This window comes from Canis aureus, chromosome 11 (genome assembly GCF_053574225.1).
Source record: "Canis aureus isolate CA01 chromosome 11, VMU_Caureus_v.1.0, whole genome shotgun sequence".
Taxonomy (NCBI): Eukaryota; Metazoa; Chordata; class Mammalia; order Carnivora; family Canidae; genus Canis; species Canis aureus.
Window position 1 is genome coordinate 25,215,799 of NC_135621.1, and position 12,080 is coordinate 25,227,878.

The 12,080-nt window shown below is 54.7% G+C and overlaps 1 protein-coding gene and 1 long non-coding RNA gene across 11 annotated transcripts in view; one reads left to right on the forward strand and one right to left on the reverse strand.

Annotated features, from left to right (window-relative positions):
• Positions 1-12,080, forward strand: part of TTLL1 (TTL family tubulin polyglutamylase complex subunit L1) — a 46,733-nt gene that overhangs the window by 31,428 nt on the left and 3,225 nt on the right. For 6 of the 10 annotated variants that reach the window (XM_077914220.1, XM_077914221.1, XM_077914216.1 and 3 more), the window contains 3 exons: positions 910-1,045; positions 1,588-3,125; positions 4,777-11,006. In XM_077914220.1, coding sequence (XP_077770346.1) covers positions 910-1,039 — 130 coding nt within the window. In that variant the 3' untranslated portion in view covers positions 1,040-1,045; positions 1,588-3,125; positions 4,777-11,006. Of the gene's footprint in view, positions 1-41; positions 228-909; positions 1,048-1,587; positions 3,126-4,739; positions 11,007-11,107; positions 11,245-12,080 lie in introns of those variants that run through there. The other 4 variants (XM_077914214.1, XM_077914213.1, XM_077914219.1 and 1 more) reach the window with 4 other exon arrangements.
• Positions 597-3,142, reverse strand: LOC144323586 (uncharacterized). The gene is made up of 3 exons (XR_013388990.1): positions 2,656-3,142; positions 1,769-2,090; positions 597-1,029 (listed from the first exon to the last, which is right to left on the reverse strand). It is a non-coding gene; the product is annotated as an uncharacterized LOC144323586 (long non-coding RNA).

The window sequence follows — 12,080 nt, forward strand, 5'->3', positions numbered from 1 at the left end:
AAGTTTTGGGTTTTACTTGACCCCACGTCTGCCCCATCTAGGAATCTGAAGTTTTGGGTTTTACCTGACCCCACGTCTGCCCCATCAGGGCCCTGTGACCTCAGGACACCGAGTAAACCTCTCCAAGTCTCAGATAGGAAGTATGGATCAGTCAGGAGGTTGATGTGAAGTCACCGTGGGGACAGGGGACCCCATTCGCCAAAGCCTGCACCTGCCAGGGCCTACAGGTGGGCAGTGATACTTCTGCACCCTCATCGGCCCCATAAGAGGGGGCTCACCGTGGCGAGAGAGGCCGGGGACTACCCAGGTACCATAATCGGGCAGGGGCACCCCAGCCTCCTGCTCCATTCTTTCTGAGGCAAGAGCCCAGGCTGTTTCCTACGCAGGTCGTGCCTTAACACTCCACAGGCCGGGGGCATAACTTAGTGGGGAGGGGCAGCGTGGTCCTCAGCTGGTAGGGGCTGGATCTGGCCTTTCTTGTGGATGAACTGCTCTCCCTGTCCTGGCCCTCTCCTCCCGGGTGGGTCATTCACACCCTGTTCCCCATCTGAAATGGGGTCAGTCCTACCCGCCCGCAGATGCTGTGTGTAAAAGTATTTCCAGACGTCCGTTTATTTCCACACCACCCTGGTGTCTCATTCATGTTTCCTTTGGGGTCACTGCCCACTTCCATCTGGTAGCCTTTATAAAATGTCAGCCAACTGTGGGAACCGGGGACAGTTCATGAAAATACTTTAACAAGGCTGTACCAGTCAGCTCTGTGGGCTCAGGCAGTGTTTGGTGGGCTGGCAGGCTGGGGGCATGCAGGGTGGGGGCCGGGCCGCTTCCCTGGGCGACGTGGGATTTGCACACTGCAGCTCGGCCTGCCCCTGCCACTGCCAAGTCCTGAAGATGTTCCTCTGTTTCCAGCTACGATGAGGAGCTGGCGCAAGGTGACGGGGCCGACAGAGAGCTGAGAAGTCGTCAGGGCCAGTCGCTGGGGCCCAAAGGGGGCCGATCAAGAGACTCGGGGAGAACTGTCCTCACAACCTGGAAGTGACCACCAGTAAGCTCAAGAGACTGCGACCCAGACCCTGCCAGATACTGCACCTGGGCCTATTTTGGAATTTCCTTTTTCTAGAGCTTTTTTTTTTTTTTTTCCTTTCCTAAGCCCTGTAAATAAATAAAGGCACTTCTTTGGAAGGTTAAGGGAGTGTCTTACAAGGGAAAGCTGCTACCTGGGAGCTACAGCCACTGGTCAGCCCTTAGCACAACCTGGCTTGGTGGCAAGCAGCTTGTTAGGAATCATGGAAGACGCCCCCTTCTCCTTTACTACGTGGAGCTATTTCAGGAACTGGGAACAAAACTAAACATTATAATGAAAAGCTGTCCCTGTAGCTCTTGGAAAGCAAAATTGTTTTTCTGTTTAGTGGGCAGCAAAGTTTATTGAGCGATAGTACAAAGCTCCCGAAGAGAGGGGACCCGAGAGGGTGGCCCTCTTGGAACGGAACTTACAGGGGTTTTAGGAACTGCGTGACAGGAACGGGGACAAAGACCCAATCTATATTTCTTATTCTAAATCACAGCGTCACATTTCTGTTTCATCAGGGCCGGAAGAACTGGTTCACAAATGTACGAAACTAGCTCTTTCCGCAGAGAATAACAGCCTCAGCGTGTGACGTAGGTTATTACGAGGTGTTCACCTTTTAAAACACGATTGCGCCGACTTAAAAACGAAACCTGAAGATCTTACAGAGTCACACTGCTGTGGGAAAACGAGGTATCTCACCTGACAGCCGTTGTGGCGCCGTCCCCTTTCCCTGGACAACGACTCTGAGGAAGACCGGCAACTGGAAATGTTTGTCGGGAACTGGTCTTTACAGAGGCCTCTGTGTCGGTGCTGCCAAAAGAGACCAGCCTCTGTTCCATGACGTCGCTTTTGTAGCTGGGTCTGTCAGATGAGCCCAGACAGTTCCCGCCGTGTGGCTCATCTGACGTCAGCATCTGGGTTTGCTGCAGACCAGAGGTAAGCGTCGTTGGCAGCCGGCAGCCGGGCCCAGCTCCTGGGGTGGGGGGGTGTTGACGTGCAGCCGCCCTGGACACTGAGTGACCTACAGGAATATTGGGAAGCCCTGAGTCAGTTGGGGAGAGTGACTGAGCAACCACAACCCCTGAGAGGCGGGCTACTTTTAGTAATAGCTTTTTCCTGATGGTCATACTTGACGCTACTGTTCACTGTTGCTTCAGTCACTGTCTTTTTTTTTTTTTTAAGATGTTATTTGTTCATGAGAGACACAGAGAGGCAGAGACACAGGCAGAGGGAGAAGCAGGCTCCATGCGAGGAGCACGATGTAGGACTTGATCCCGGGACTCCGGGATCACACCCTGGGCCGAAGGCAGGTGCTCAACCGCTGAGCACCCAGGTGTCCCTAGATCGCTCCGTCCTAATGACCTGATCTGTGCAGCCCTTGATTTTAGGTCCAGTGTTGATGGCGGGTGTGGCCCTGAGTTTGAGTCAGACCTGGGCTGGAGGCCTGGCTTTGCCATTTATTTGTGTGTCTCAAGGCCTGTCCAGTGGATCTTTGGATTCATTATATCTGCCTCAGAAAGAGCCAGTGCCACGGCACCGGGTCCGGCCTGCCCCGCTGGCGCCAGGGCTCGCCTGCGTCGTCTTACCCAGGAGGGCAGAACCCACGTGGTCGATGGCCTCCACCCCTGGCTTCTGCACACAGCTTTTCCACCCACTGCTTCCTACATCCCAGTGTCTCAGTCCTGTTGCTTTAGTTTGGTTCTCAGTGTCTCAGTGTCTCTGGGAGAAGGGTGGAGTCCCCAATTGGGAATTCCTTGTTGACCTCAGTCAGAGCACGAAGGGCAACTCCATTGTCAGGAGTGAGGTGTTCCGTTTGCCGATGAGCGGGTTGCTAGGTGAGAGCGAGCGTCTGCTAAATAGATTTCTGTCAAATATTGACTGTTACATTAGTGATGTCATGTTCTGGGGCAGATGTTTCCTCTGAACGCTTCCAGAACACACATGAGTGGGAAGAGTGCGATGGCCGAAGCAGGCCATGGAAATTCGTGGATTATAAACGCTGTTCGTCACTGGGCCCAGGGCTCCAGAGCAAATTCGTCATTTGCCTGCTTGCCAGGTGGGCTGTTCCCCTGTATTCCTTGGTGGCTGCTCAAGCTGGGAACCAAGGTGTCTCCTAAGTGTCCCCCTTCCCCCACTCCACGGCCCCAAAGCCTGGTGACAGCCTCCTCACTCAGCCTCCTTCTTCCCCTGGGCCTCCCCCCTGGACTCCTGACGAGCCCCCTCCCACCCAGTCAGGCTCCAACCTCAGGCCAGCAGGATTTTTTTTAACTTGGGGCCATTTCTCCCCAACGTGTGGTGGTTCTTCAGCTCACTCCCCAAAGGACAAAAAGCCTATTGTCCTTGGGAAGATTCGGGAGGCCCTCCGTACACACTTTGTCCACCAGCCCTAGATTCACCTGACTTTTCCCTGCCTGGCCATCTCTCTTCCCTCTGAGGACCGTTTCCAGCTCTACTGCTGGCCATGGTGCTTCCTCCAAGCCACCTGGCCACCTGGCCCTTGGTCTCCCCATCCTCAGCCTGTCAGCCTCCCCTGGGCCAGGGAGGCAGCAGAGGGTCTGCTGTGGGGACCCAGGCCAGCTTGTCTTTGGGCCCAGCACCTGGTTGGGCTCAGCACCTGGGACCGCTCAGCGACCAGGCACCCACAGGGTGTCCACTGTGTTATTTAACAGGTGCTGTGCCTAACCAGAGTGCTCTCTGGGCATTTCAGGTTCCATTATGAGGCCACAGGAGCATCATCCAGTTTTGTTTCCTGTTTCTCATTTGGGGAGATGATGTATTATTATGTCTTCTGACTTACCCCAACTGAACTATATTGTATCTCATACGCTTTTAAGTTAAAAATAGCATTTCCATATTTTTGTGCCTGGGAGCTTTCAAAGCGGTCCGTCTCATGCTCACTCCCCTCATGGCTGGTGCTTCTTGAGCAGAAACAGGGCCTGGGGGTCTGAGATGTCCCCTGTAGGGAGCCACAGGCTTCCCCTGCCTGCCACTTCCTTTTGTCCTTTTTTTAATCCTTTTTCAAATTTAGCTCCCTTGATTTTTCTCATATAAAAATGCTGCCCAATAGCTCCTTTTAGAGCCCACATTCTCTTTCTGAGTCTTCAGGTGGATCTTCAGAGACCTGAGCAAAGTCTCCTTCCAGGATTCTGGGGTGAGGAAGCTGTAGCGTGGAAGGGGCTTCAGAGGTGGCTGGGCAGATGGCCCAGGTGACCATGTAGCCCTGGTGGCCGTGTAGCGGGCCTCACTGACCACCCCTGGCAGCAGCTTCTTAGGCAGGGACACCAGGCATCCCCATAGAACTCTGGTGGCAGGGGCCAGTGGGACCTTGCTGGCCTTGGTCCTTGTGGCCATCTATCCTGGGATACTGGAGACTTGACCAAGATGGTAGCCCTGTGGGTGGCAGCAGCAGCTTCCTTGGAGCACCTGACACCCACTGAGTAGCCCCTAGTGCTACTTAGGGCTTCAGACCTGGTCCCTGGGTCTACTTCATCTTTAGGACCTCACCGTCGAGCAACATCAGTGGTGAGACTCCTTGGCGGGTGCAATGGTTTGGTTAGTGTGCCTCCAAAATTCGTGTCAACCCGGAAGCTCAGAAGGGGACCTTATTTGGAGACAGGTCTTTGTAGGTGTAAGTAATTAAGGATCTCAAGATGAAACCATCTCGGGTTAGGGTGGACCCTAAATCTAATGACTGGCGTCCTTATCAGAGGAGAGACACACAGACACACAGGCCATGTGAAGATGAAGACAGAGGCAAGGGGTGACGCAGCCACTAGCTACAGAGCGCCAAGCAAGCTGGCAGCCACCAGAAGCTGGAAGAGAGGAAAGAACACTCCCCCAGAATCCTCCCTCAGGAGGAACCTACCCTGAAAGCACTGTGATCTCGGACCCTGGCCTCCAAAACTGGGAGAGAATAAATTTCTGCTGTTTCAGGCCACCAGATGTGTGGTAATTTGTTACAGCAGCCCTAGAAAACCAATACAGGGGGTAAGGGAGGAGAGAGCTCCAGGGAGCTGGCACCTGGGGACAGGTGACACACCCTGTTCTCTCTCAGGTTTGCTGCCTCAGCCCTCAGCCTGCCTAGCCTTACGATGAAGACTCTTAGCACGGGTGTCTTCTGGAGTGTGTTCTTGGAGAAGGGTTATGCCTCACGCCCCCACTGTCCTAGGCTCCCGCCTCCCCACCTGGTGGCCCAGCCCAGCTGTGAGCGCCCCTGTTCTCTGGTTAGCTCTCACCTGAGCGTCCCACCAAGTTAGACACTTCGGAGAAAGAGTGTTCTGGGGGGTGTTTGGTAGTGTGATCACTGTGTGTGACTATGATTGCTGATACTATGGGGGGTGGGGGGACTTCCTGCCTAAGTGACAGTAATGGCACCATGCCGCCTGCAGCTGGGACTAGTCCACTGATCACTGGTGCTTTTGTGCTCTGGTGTCTGACTCAGGCCCATTCTCAATGCTTCCCCCTCCCTCACCTTTGTTTTTTTTTTTTTTTTAAGTTTTTTTTTTTTTTTTTAATTTGTATTTATTTATGATAGGCACACAGTGTGAGAGAGAGGCAGAGACATAGGCAGAGGGAGAAGCAGGCTCCATGCACTGGGAGCCCGACGTGGGATTCGATCCCGGGTCTCCAGGATCGTGCCCTGGGCCAAAGGCCGGCGCTAAACCGCTGCGCCACCCAGGGATCCCCTTCCCTCACCTTTGAATTCCAGACGGGAACGGAGTCTTCGTGATTTTTCTGTCCTGCCTTTGGTCCCCACTGTCACCTCTGCCCCAGCTCATTCCCCCATCCCCCACTGCCTCCAGCCCCTCTCCTCCCCTCCCCTCCCCCTAGAGCTGCTTTTCCCAGGAGCACACGTGAAGCATCAGGTGAAGATACCCAGATGCCTCCTGAGAAGAGGGATCGTGAGGGCTCTCTCCTGCTGGGGTGTCTCCCATTGTCGCCACTGCCGCAGCTCACACCTGGCCTCACTCCTGCTCTGGCTGGAACAGTGAGCTGGCCCGGCACGGAGTTCCAGGAGTGCCCCTGGCCACCCCCGCACGGGGTAGAGGCCCGTGGCTGCCTCATTCACGTTCTGTCCCAGGCCCCAGGCCCTGCTGGCCTGGGCGGTCCCCAGCCAGTCATCCAGGGGTGAGGAAGGCGGCAGCAGGAGCTATTCCAGCTGGAGGGAGCGGAGGCCTTCTGTCCCCTGACGTCATCCCCAAGGGTCAGAAAGTAGCCCTGGCAGCCAGGGGTTGGCTTGTCGTCACAGCCCAGTGTCCTCATGTGGAACGTGAGCAACGGCACAGAATATCAACATTGGACAAGGCCCCTCTGACAATAATCAAGGCAAAGAGAAGAGGCCCGGTCATCACTGAACACGATGACAGCACGAACATTGACCAGACCTTCCCCGCGCTCCCGGGCCCGGCTGCAGGTTCTGCTTCCCCAGCCCCAGCTCCAGCCGGCTCCAGGCCCTGTGGACTAGGGGTTATTGATTTGTTTGTTTTGAGGAAGCTCTGTGCCCAGCGTGGGACCCGAACTCGCGGCCCCAAGATCAGGAGTCATATGCTGTACTGACTGAGCCAGCCAGGCGGCCCCGGACCAGGGTTATGGGTTATCGAGAGGCCCCCTTCCTGACGGCGACGGCGTCCAGTCCGGAGCAGAGCCTGCCTCCTCAGGCCCCCCCACCCCACGGCCCCCAGCCCTTGCCCAACACCCCATGAGTCCTCTGTAACCCTCCTGCTGTGCGCCCCGCTGCCGTGGTGGCCGCCCCTCCAGGCCTGGTGGGGAGAACAGAGAACACAGAGACGTGGAACCGTCTCACACGGCAGATTTCATTAGTCTCGAGGTGGCGAACCATGGAGCCTGACTTCTTTCCCGAGGTCGGCGGAGGCCCTGTTTCCCTAAATGTGTTTACACATTTAATGTGCTAAACACATTTTCCCCTCCTCTCGGGTGCTGCAGGGGCGCTGAGCAGGGAGGGAGGGACGAGCCAGGGGCTGCCCTGCGCGGGGGCTCCACGCCCCGCTCTCTGTGGGGACGGCAGCCGAGTAGCCACTTAGCTTACGGATTGTTTTCTCGCAAAGTCTTAAGGGCCTGTTCCGAAAAATAATAATAAAAAATATCCCAGCCCGTAATCTAAGAGCCGCGGGGTGCGGCCCAGTCCCTCCCTGGGGGGCGGGGGGCTTCCCAAGGTCACACAGCTCTTGGAGGCCAGAGGCTCCCCTGGGACCTGGCACGTGGACCTCCCGGCAGCTCTTTCCAGCACAGGGTGCTGCCTGCCGTGGGGGCACCGGAAACACCAGGTCACTATGGCAGCGGGACAGTATCGGGGGGCTGATACTAAGGATTATAATCGATAGATACTGGCTGTCGTGTCACTCGCCGTGGATAAGGTTTGGGACGTGAGAAACGCACAAGGGAGGCCGCGAGGGTCAATGGAGCAGGACGGCAGCAGGAGAGCCGGGCCTCCTCACCGGCCCCGCCGCTAGGCTGCTGTGTGACTGTGAGGAACTCCTGCAGCTTCTCGGAGCTCCGTTTCCTCCGGTGGCCGCCGCAGAAGTCATAGCCTGTGGCCGCCTACCTCACGCGGCGTCAGGAGGAAGGGAAGGTAATGGTTGCGAAAGTGCCAGAACACCCGTAGTTCACATTTCTGCTACAGCTTTTGTTTGAAGAATTGGTGGCTGCCCTCGAGGAGCTCACAAGCTATTTCTCCTAAAGACTAGGCACGTGCAGCGATGATAAAGACCGTATAGGCTCCGCGCCAGAGAAGCGGCAGGGGCCACACATGCCCCAGGAGTGGTGATCCCAGGTGGCTTCCTGGAGGAGGAGCAGCTCGAGCTGTACCTTGAGGAGTGGGTGGAAACTGCGTGGAAGGCAGGGGAAGAGTGAGACGTAATTTCAGAAAGATGGTTCGGGGCCGTATTATGGAGGGTATTGGATGCCAAGCTAAAGAATTTGTTTTTGTTTTTGTTTTTGTTTTTTGTTTGTTTGTTTTTAAGAATTTGGATCAAAAAAAAATTTGGATCAATTCCATAGGTACTAGGGAGCCACTGAATGTTTTTGAGGAGTGACTAGATCAGTGTTCTTAGAGACATGAGTCTGGGGGGCGGTTCAGAGGACGGTCGAGGTGGGAAGAGGCTGGAGGGAAGCCCAGCAGCGACAAGCTGAGGACGTGAATGCAGGTTGCGCGTGTGCAGGTGGGAGGCTGGGGTGCAGGAGTGGCCTCCGCACACCTGGGATGGGGGAGGTCTTCAGAGCCTGGAGCAATTCCCAGTTGCCCAGCAGGGGGCGGAAGTGTGCAGGGGGCTTGAGCCTTGAAGGTGGAGTTAAGTCAACATTAGGAAATGGAAAAAAGAAAAAAAAATATTAGGAAATCGAGGAAAGGAAAGTACAGCTGACCCTTGAGCCGTGCGGGTCCAATTACAAGGGGCTTGTTTTTCGGTCTATACATTGCGTGTTTTCTCCTGTGGTTTTCTTGATAACGTTTTCTTCTCTCTAGCTGACTTTGTTGAAAGAATACAGTATACATATATCTGTGTGTATATATATATATATATTTTTAAGATTTTATTTATTTGATGGAAAGAGAGCACAAGCAGGGGGAGGGGCAGGCAGAGGGAGAAGCAGACTCCCCGCTGAGCAGGGCGCCCCACATGGGACTCCATCCCAGGACCCTGGGATCATGACCTGAGCCAAAGGCAAACGCTTCACCGACTGAGCCTCCCAGGCACCCCAAGAATACTGTATATAAGACACGTAACAGAATAGGTGCTATTCAACTTGTTTCTGTTACTGGTAAGATCTCTGGTCAACAACAGGCTATAAATAGTTCAGTTTTTGGAGAGTCTGAAGTTACAGGTGAATTTTCAACTGCATGGCAGGAGGGGGGTTGTCTGCACCCTGAGCCTCCGCATTTTCAGAGTCAGCTGTAGGGACCCCTGGGCGGCTCAGTGGCTGAGCATCTGCCTTCAGCCCAGGACATGACCCCGGGGTTCTGGAATCGAGTCCCGCATGGGGCTTCCCGCAGGGAGCCTGTTTCTCCCTCTGCCTGTGTCTCTGCCTCTCTCTCTGTGTCTCTCGTGAATAAATAAGTAAAATCTTGTAAAAAAAAAAAAAAAAAAACCTGTATTTCCCAGGATATGTTCAGTGAGGTCCTGCTACCATGGCCAGGAAATAACACTGCCACCGTGTCACGGTTCTGTGTAGGGAGTCGCGAGAAAGTCACTGCTTTCTGAACCCCAGACTGGTTAAACCAAAATCAGGGCTTTCAAGATGAGAATGAAAACAAGCCTGTAGGAAAGCTGACTTACAGGCAAACCCTCGTTCGCACACGGGGGCCCCAGCCAGGCTGATCCGGCTCCCCGGCCAGCGGCGCCCCCTGCTCTCCCACTGAGCCACCCCATGTTGGAGGTGCTCAGGTGCAGCTGCGTCCTGCGGGGGACTGAGCAGAGCGGGGCAGCACCCAGGCCAGCGGGAAACGTCAGGACCCTTGTGCCTGGACCGCTGTTCAGGATGAGGGGAGCCCTGTGAGCTGCTCGGGGAGGGCCACGCACAGGTGGTTTCCCTCGGGTCTGGAAAGAGCACTGCTGCTGCCAGCGGGCCCGTCACCCAAGCTGGCCCAGTTGAAACCAGAGCAGAGAGGCTTCGAGACTGAGTTGCTGAGGTGGAGTCCCCTTGAGAGAAGGACCATGAGCTCCAAGGGCTGGGTCTGGGGGCTGCCCAGTTGCTCTCTTTCCCTAGGCCCAACCGTTCAGGTCTTCCTTCCACTGCACGGAACACCTCTGATGCCCTTCCTCTCTGCGCTGTTAGCCTGAGCTCCCCACACCTGGCTTCCGATGCTGCGACAGACAGCATTGTAACCTATAAGAAGTCACTCTGGGTACAGCAAGGAGAACCGAGAAGTGTCATCTAGATGACAGAAGGCGGTGGTCTGGAGAGAAAAGAGATGCTTAGTAGTAGCATCAGCAGGACTTGTTGGGGGGATGAGTGAGGAGGAGGTGGGAGCGAGGTGTCAAGGGGGATGCCCGTGTTTCTGGAAGGTTCTTTCATGGCAGGGCTCTGCAGGGGAGCAGGGCTCAGGGGAAGGAGGACCTGTAGTTTTAGAGATATCAAACTTGAGGAGTCTTGGGGACACGCCAGTGGGCTGTCACACCGGGAGTCAAGGGGCTGAGGCTGGACTATGACACAGAACTGAGGGCCCTCGGCGGCGTGGAGAGGCGTGGAGACGGGAAGGCTACCCCAGCAGGTGGCTTGAGGGCAGACGTCTGCCATCCCAGGCTAGCCCCCAGGAACAGGCGGGGCACAGCGTATCATGGAAGCCAGGGGTGAGTGTTGCATGGGGTCATGGAGCTGAGACCCAGAGGTGCCCTGGGACTTCACAACCCTGAAGTGCAAGGTTGCAGCGTGGAAGAGAGACCCACGAGGAAGCGGATCAGCCGTGTAGGCAAGTCTTTCAAGTAGGGGGATGAGGGAGAGAAAACAGGGAGGGAGCTCCCAGGGGGCTGCACACCCAGCTAAAGGTCATTGCTTTAATGGCTTCAATCATTCATTGCACCAGAGTCACTGGGTGCTCACTGGGTGCCTGGCTGCTCTGGGTGCTGGAGACACTGCTAAAACAGAGGGGCCAGTCCCTGCCATGGTGGAGCACAAAATCCTGTAGGTGCTGGAGGAGAAAGCACAGTTTGAACAGTTTTGAACAGTTTTGCTGAGGTGTAACGCACATACCACGAACACTCATTGTGAGTGTACACTTGGGTGATTTTTTAGCAAATGTGCAGAGCTGTGCAGCCACCACCACAAGCCAATTTTAGAGCCTCTCCGTCCCCCACCAAGATGCCTCATGTCTGTTTGCAGTAACTCCCCCTTCCTCCTCCCAGCCCCTGACAACCACTAACCTACTTTCTGTTTCTGTAGATTGGTCTTTTTTGGACATGTCATATAAATCCTACAATATGTGTGTTTTTGCCTGTAGCTTCTTTCACTTGGCATGTTTCTGAGGTTGTAGCACGTGCCAGCGTTTCATGCCTTTTTCCAGCTGAATGCTATTCCTGCACACAGGTGGAGAGACCACGCCGTGTGTGCCCACCACCCAGCTAATGGCCCGCGAGTCGTTTTCACTCTGTAGCCACCGTGAGTAACGCCACCAGGAGCATATGTGCAGTCCTTAGGGGGACCAATGTTTTCATTTCTCACGGGTGGGTATCTAGGAGAAGGATTGCTAGATCACAGATAAATCAAGTTTTTTTTTTTGTAAAGATTTTATTTATTTATTCATGATAGATATATATATAGGGAGAGGCAGAGACACAGGCAGAAGGAGAAGGAGGCTCCATGCCGGGAGCCCGATGTGGGACTCGATCCCGGGACTCCAGGATCGCGCCCTGGACCAACGGCAGGCGCCAAACTGCTGAGCCACCCAGGGATCCCCTAAATCAAGTTTTTAAGAAACTATTCCCTGAAGCAGGTTGTGCCATCTTGCATTCCCACCAACCTTGTGTGTGGTTTCGCTCTCTCTGTGTCCTCACCAACACTCTTTTTAAGGACAGCCACCTTCGTGGATGTGAAGTAGCATCTCACTGTGGCTTTTTTTTTTTTTCACTGTGGCTTTGATTTGTATTTCCCCGATGACTTAATGATGACGAGCCTCATTTCCCGTGCTTGGGGAGCATGCACTTGTCTTCTTGAGAGAAACCATATTAAAGGGATGCATTTTTCACTGCTGGTAGGAGATGGAGACTTACCCTTGGTCCTGTGGTAGAAGGTTTCATTGACTCTTCTGTGAAGCCTTTACTGACTGCCCTTGTCTATGCTGGTCTCTCCATTCTCTTAAAATTTAAAGATAAGTCAGATCATATCTGAGGCTTGATGCCCTCCAAAGGAACTGCCCCTGGATCTTAGAATAAACTCGAGCTCCCCACCTCTCTGACCTCCTCTCCCACAGCCCTCTCCCTTCTGCACCTGCTCATTTTGCTGGAACCACGAGCCTCTGAGTGTGTCCCGCTCATCCCTGCCTCAGGGCCTTTGCACTGAC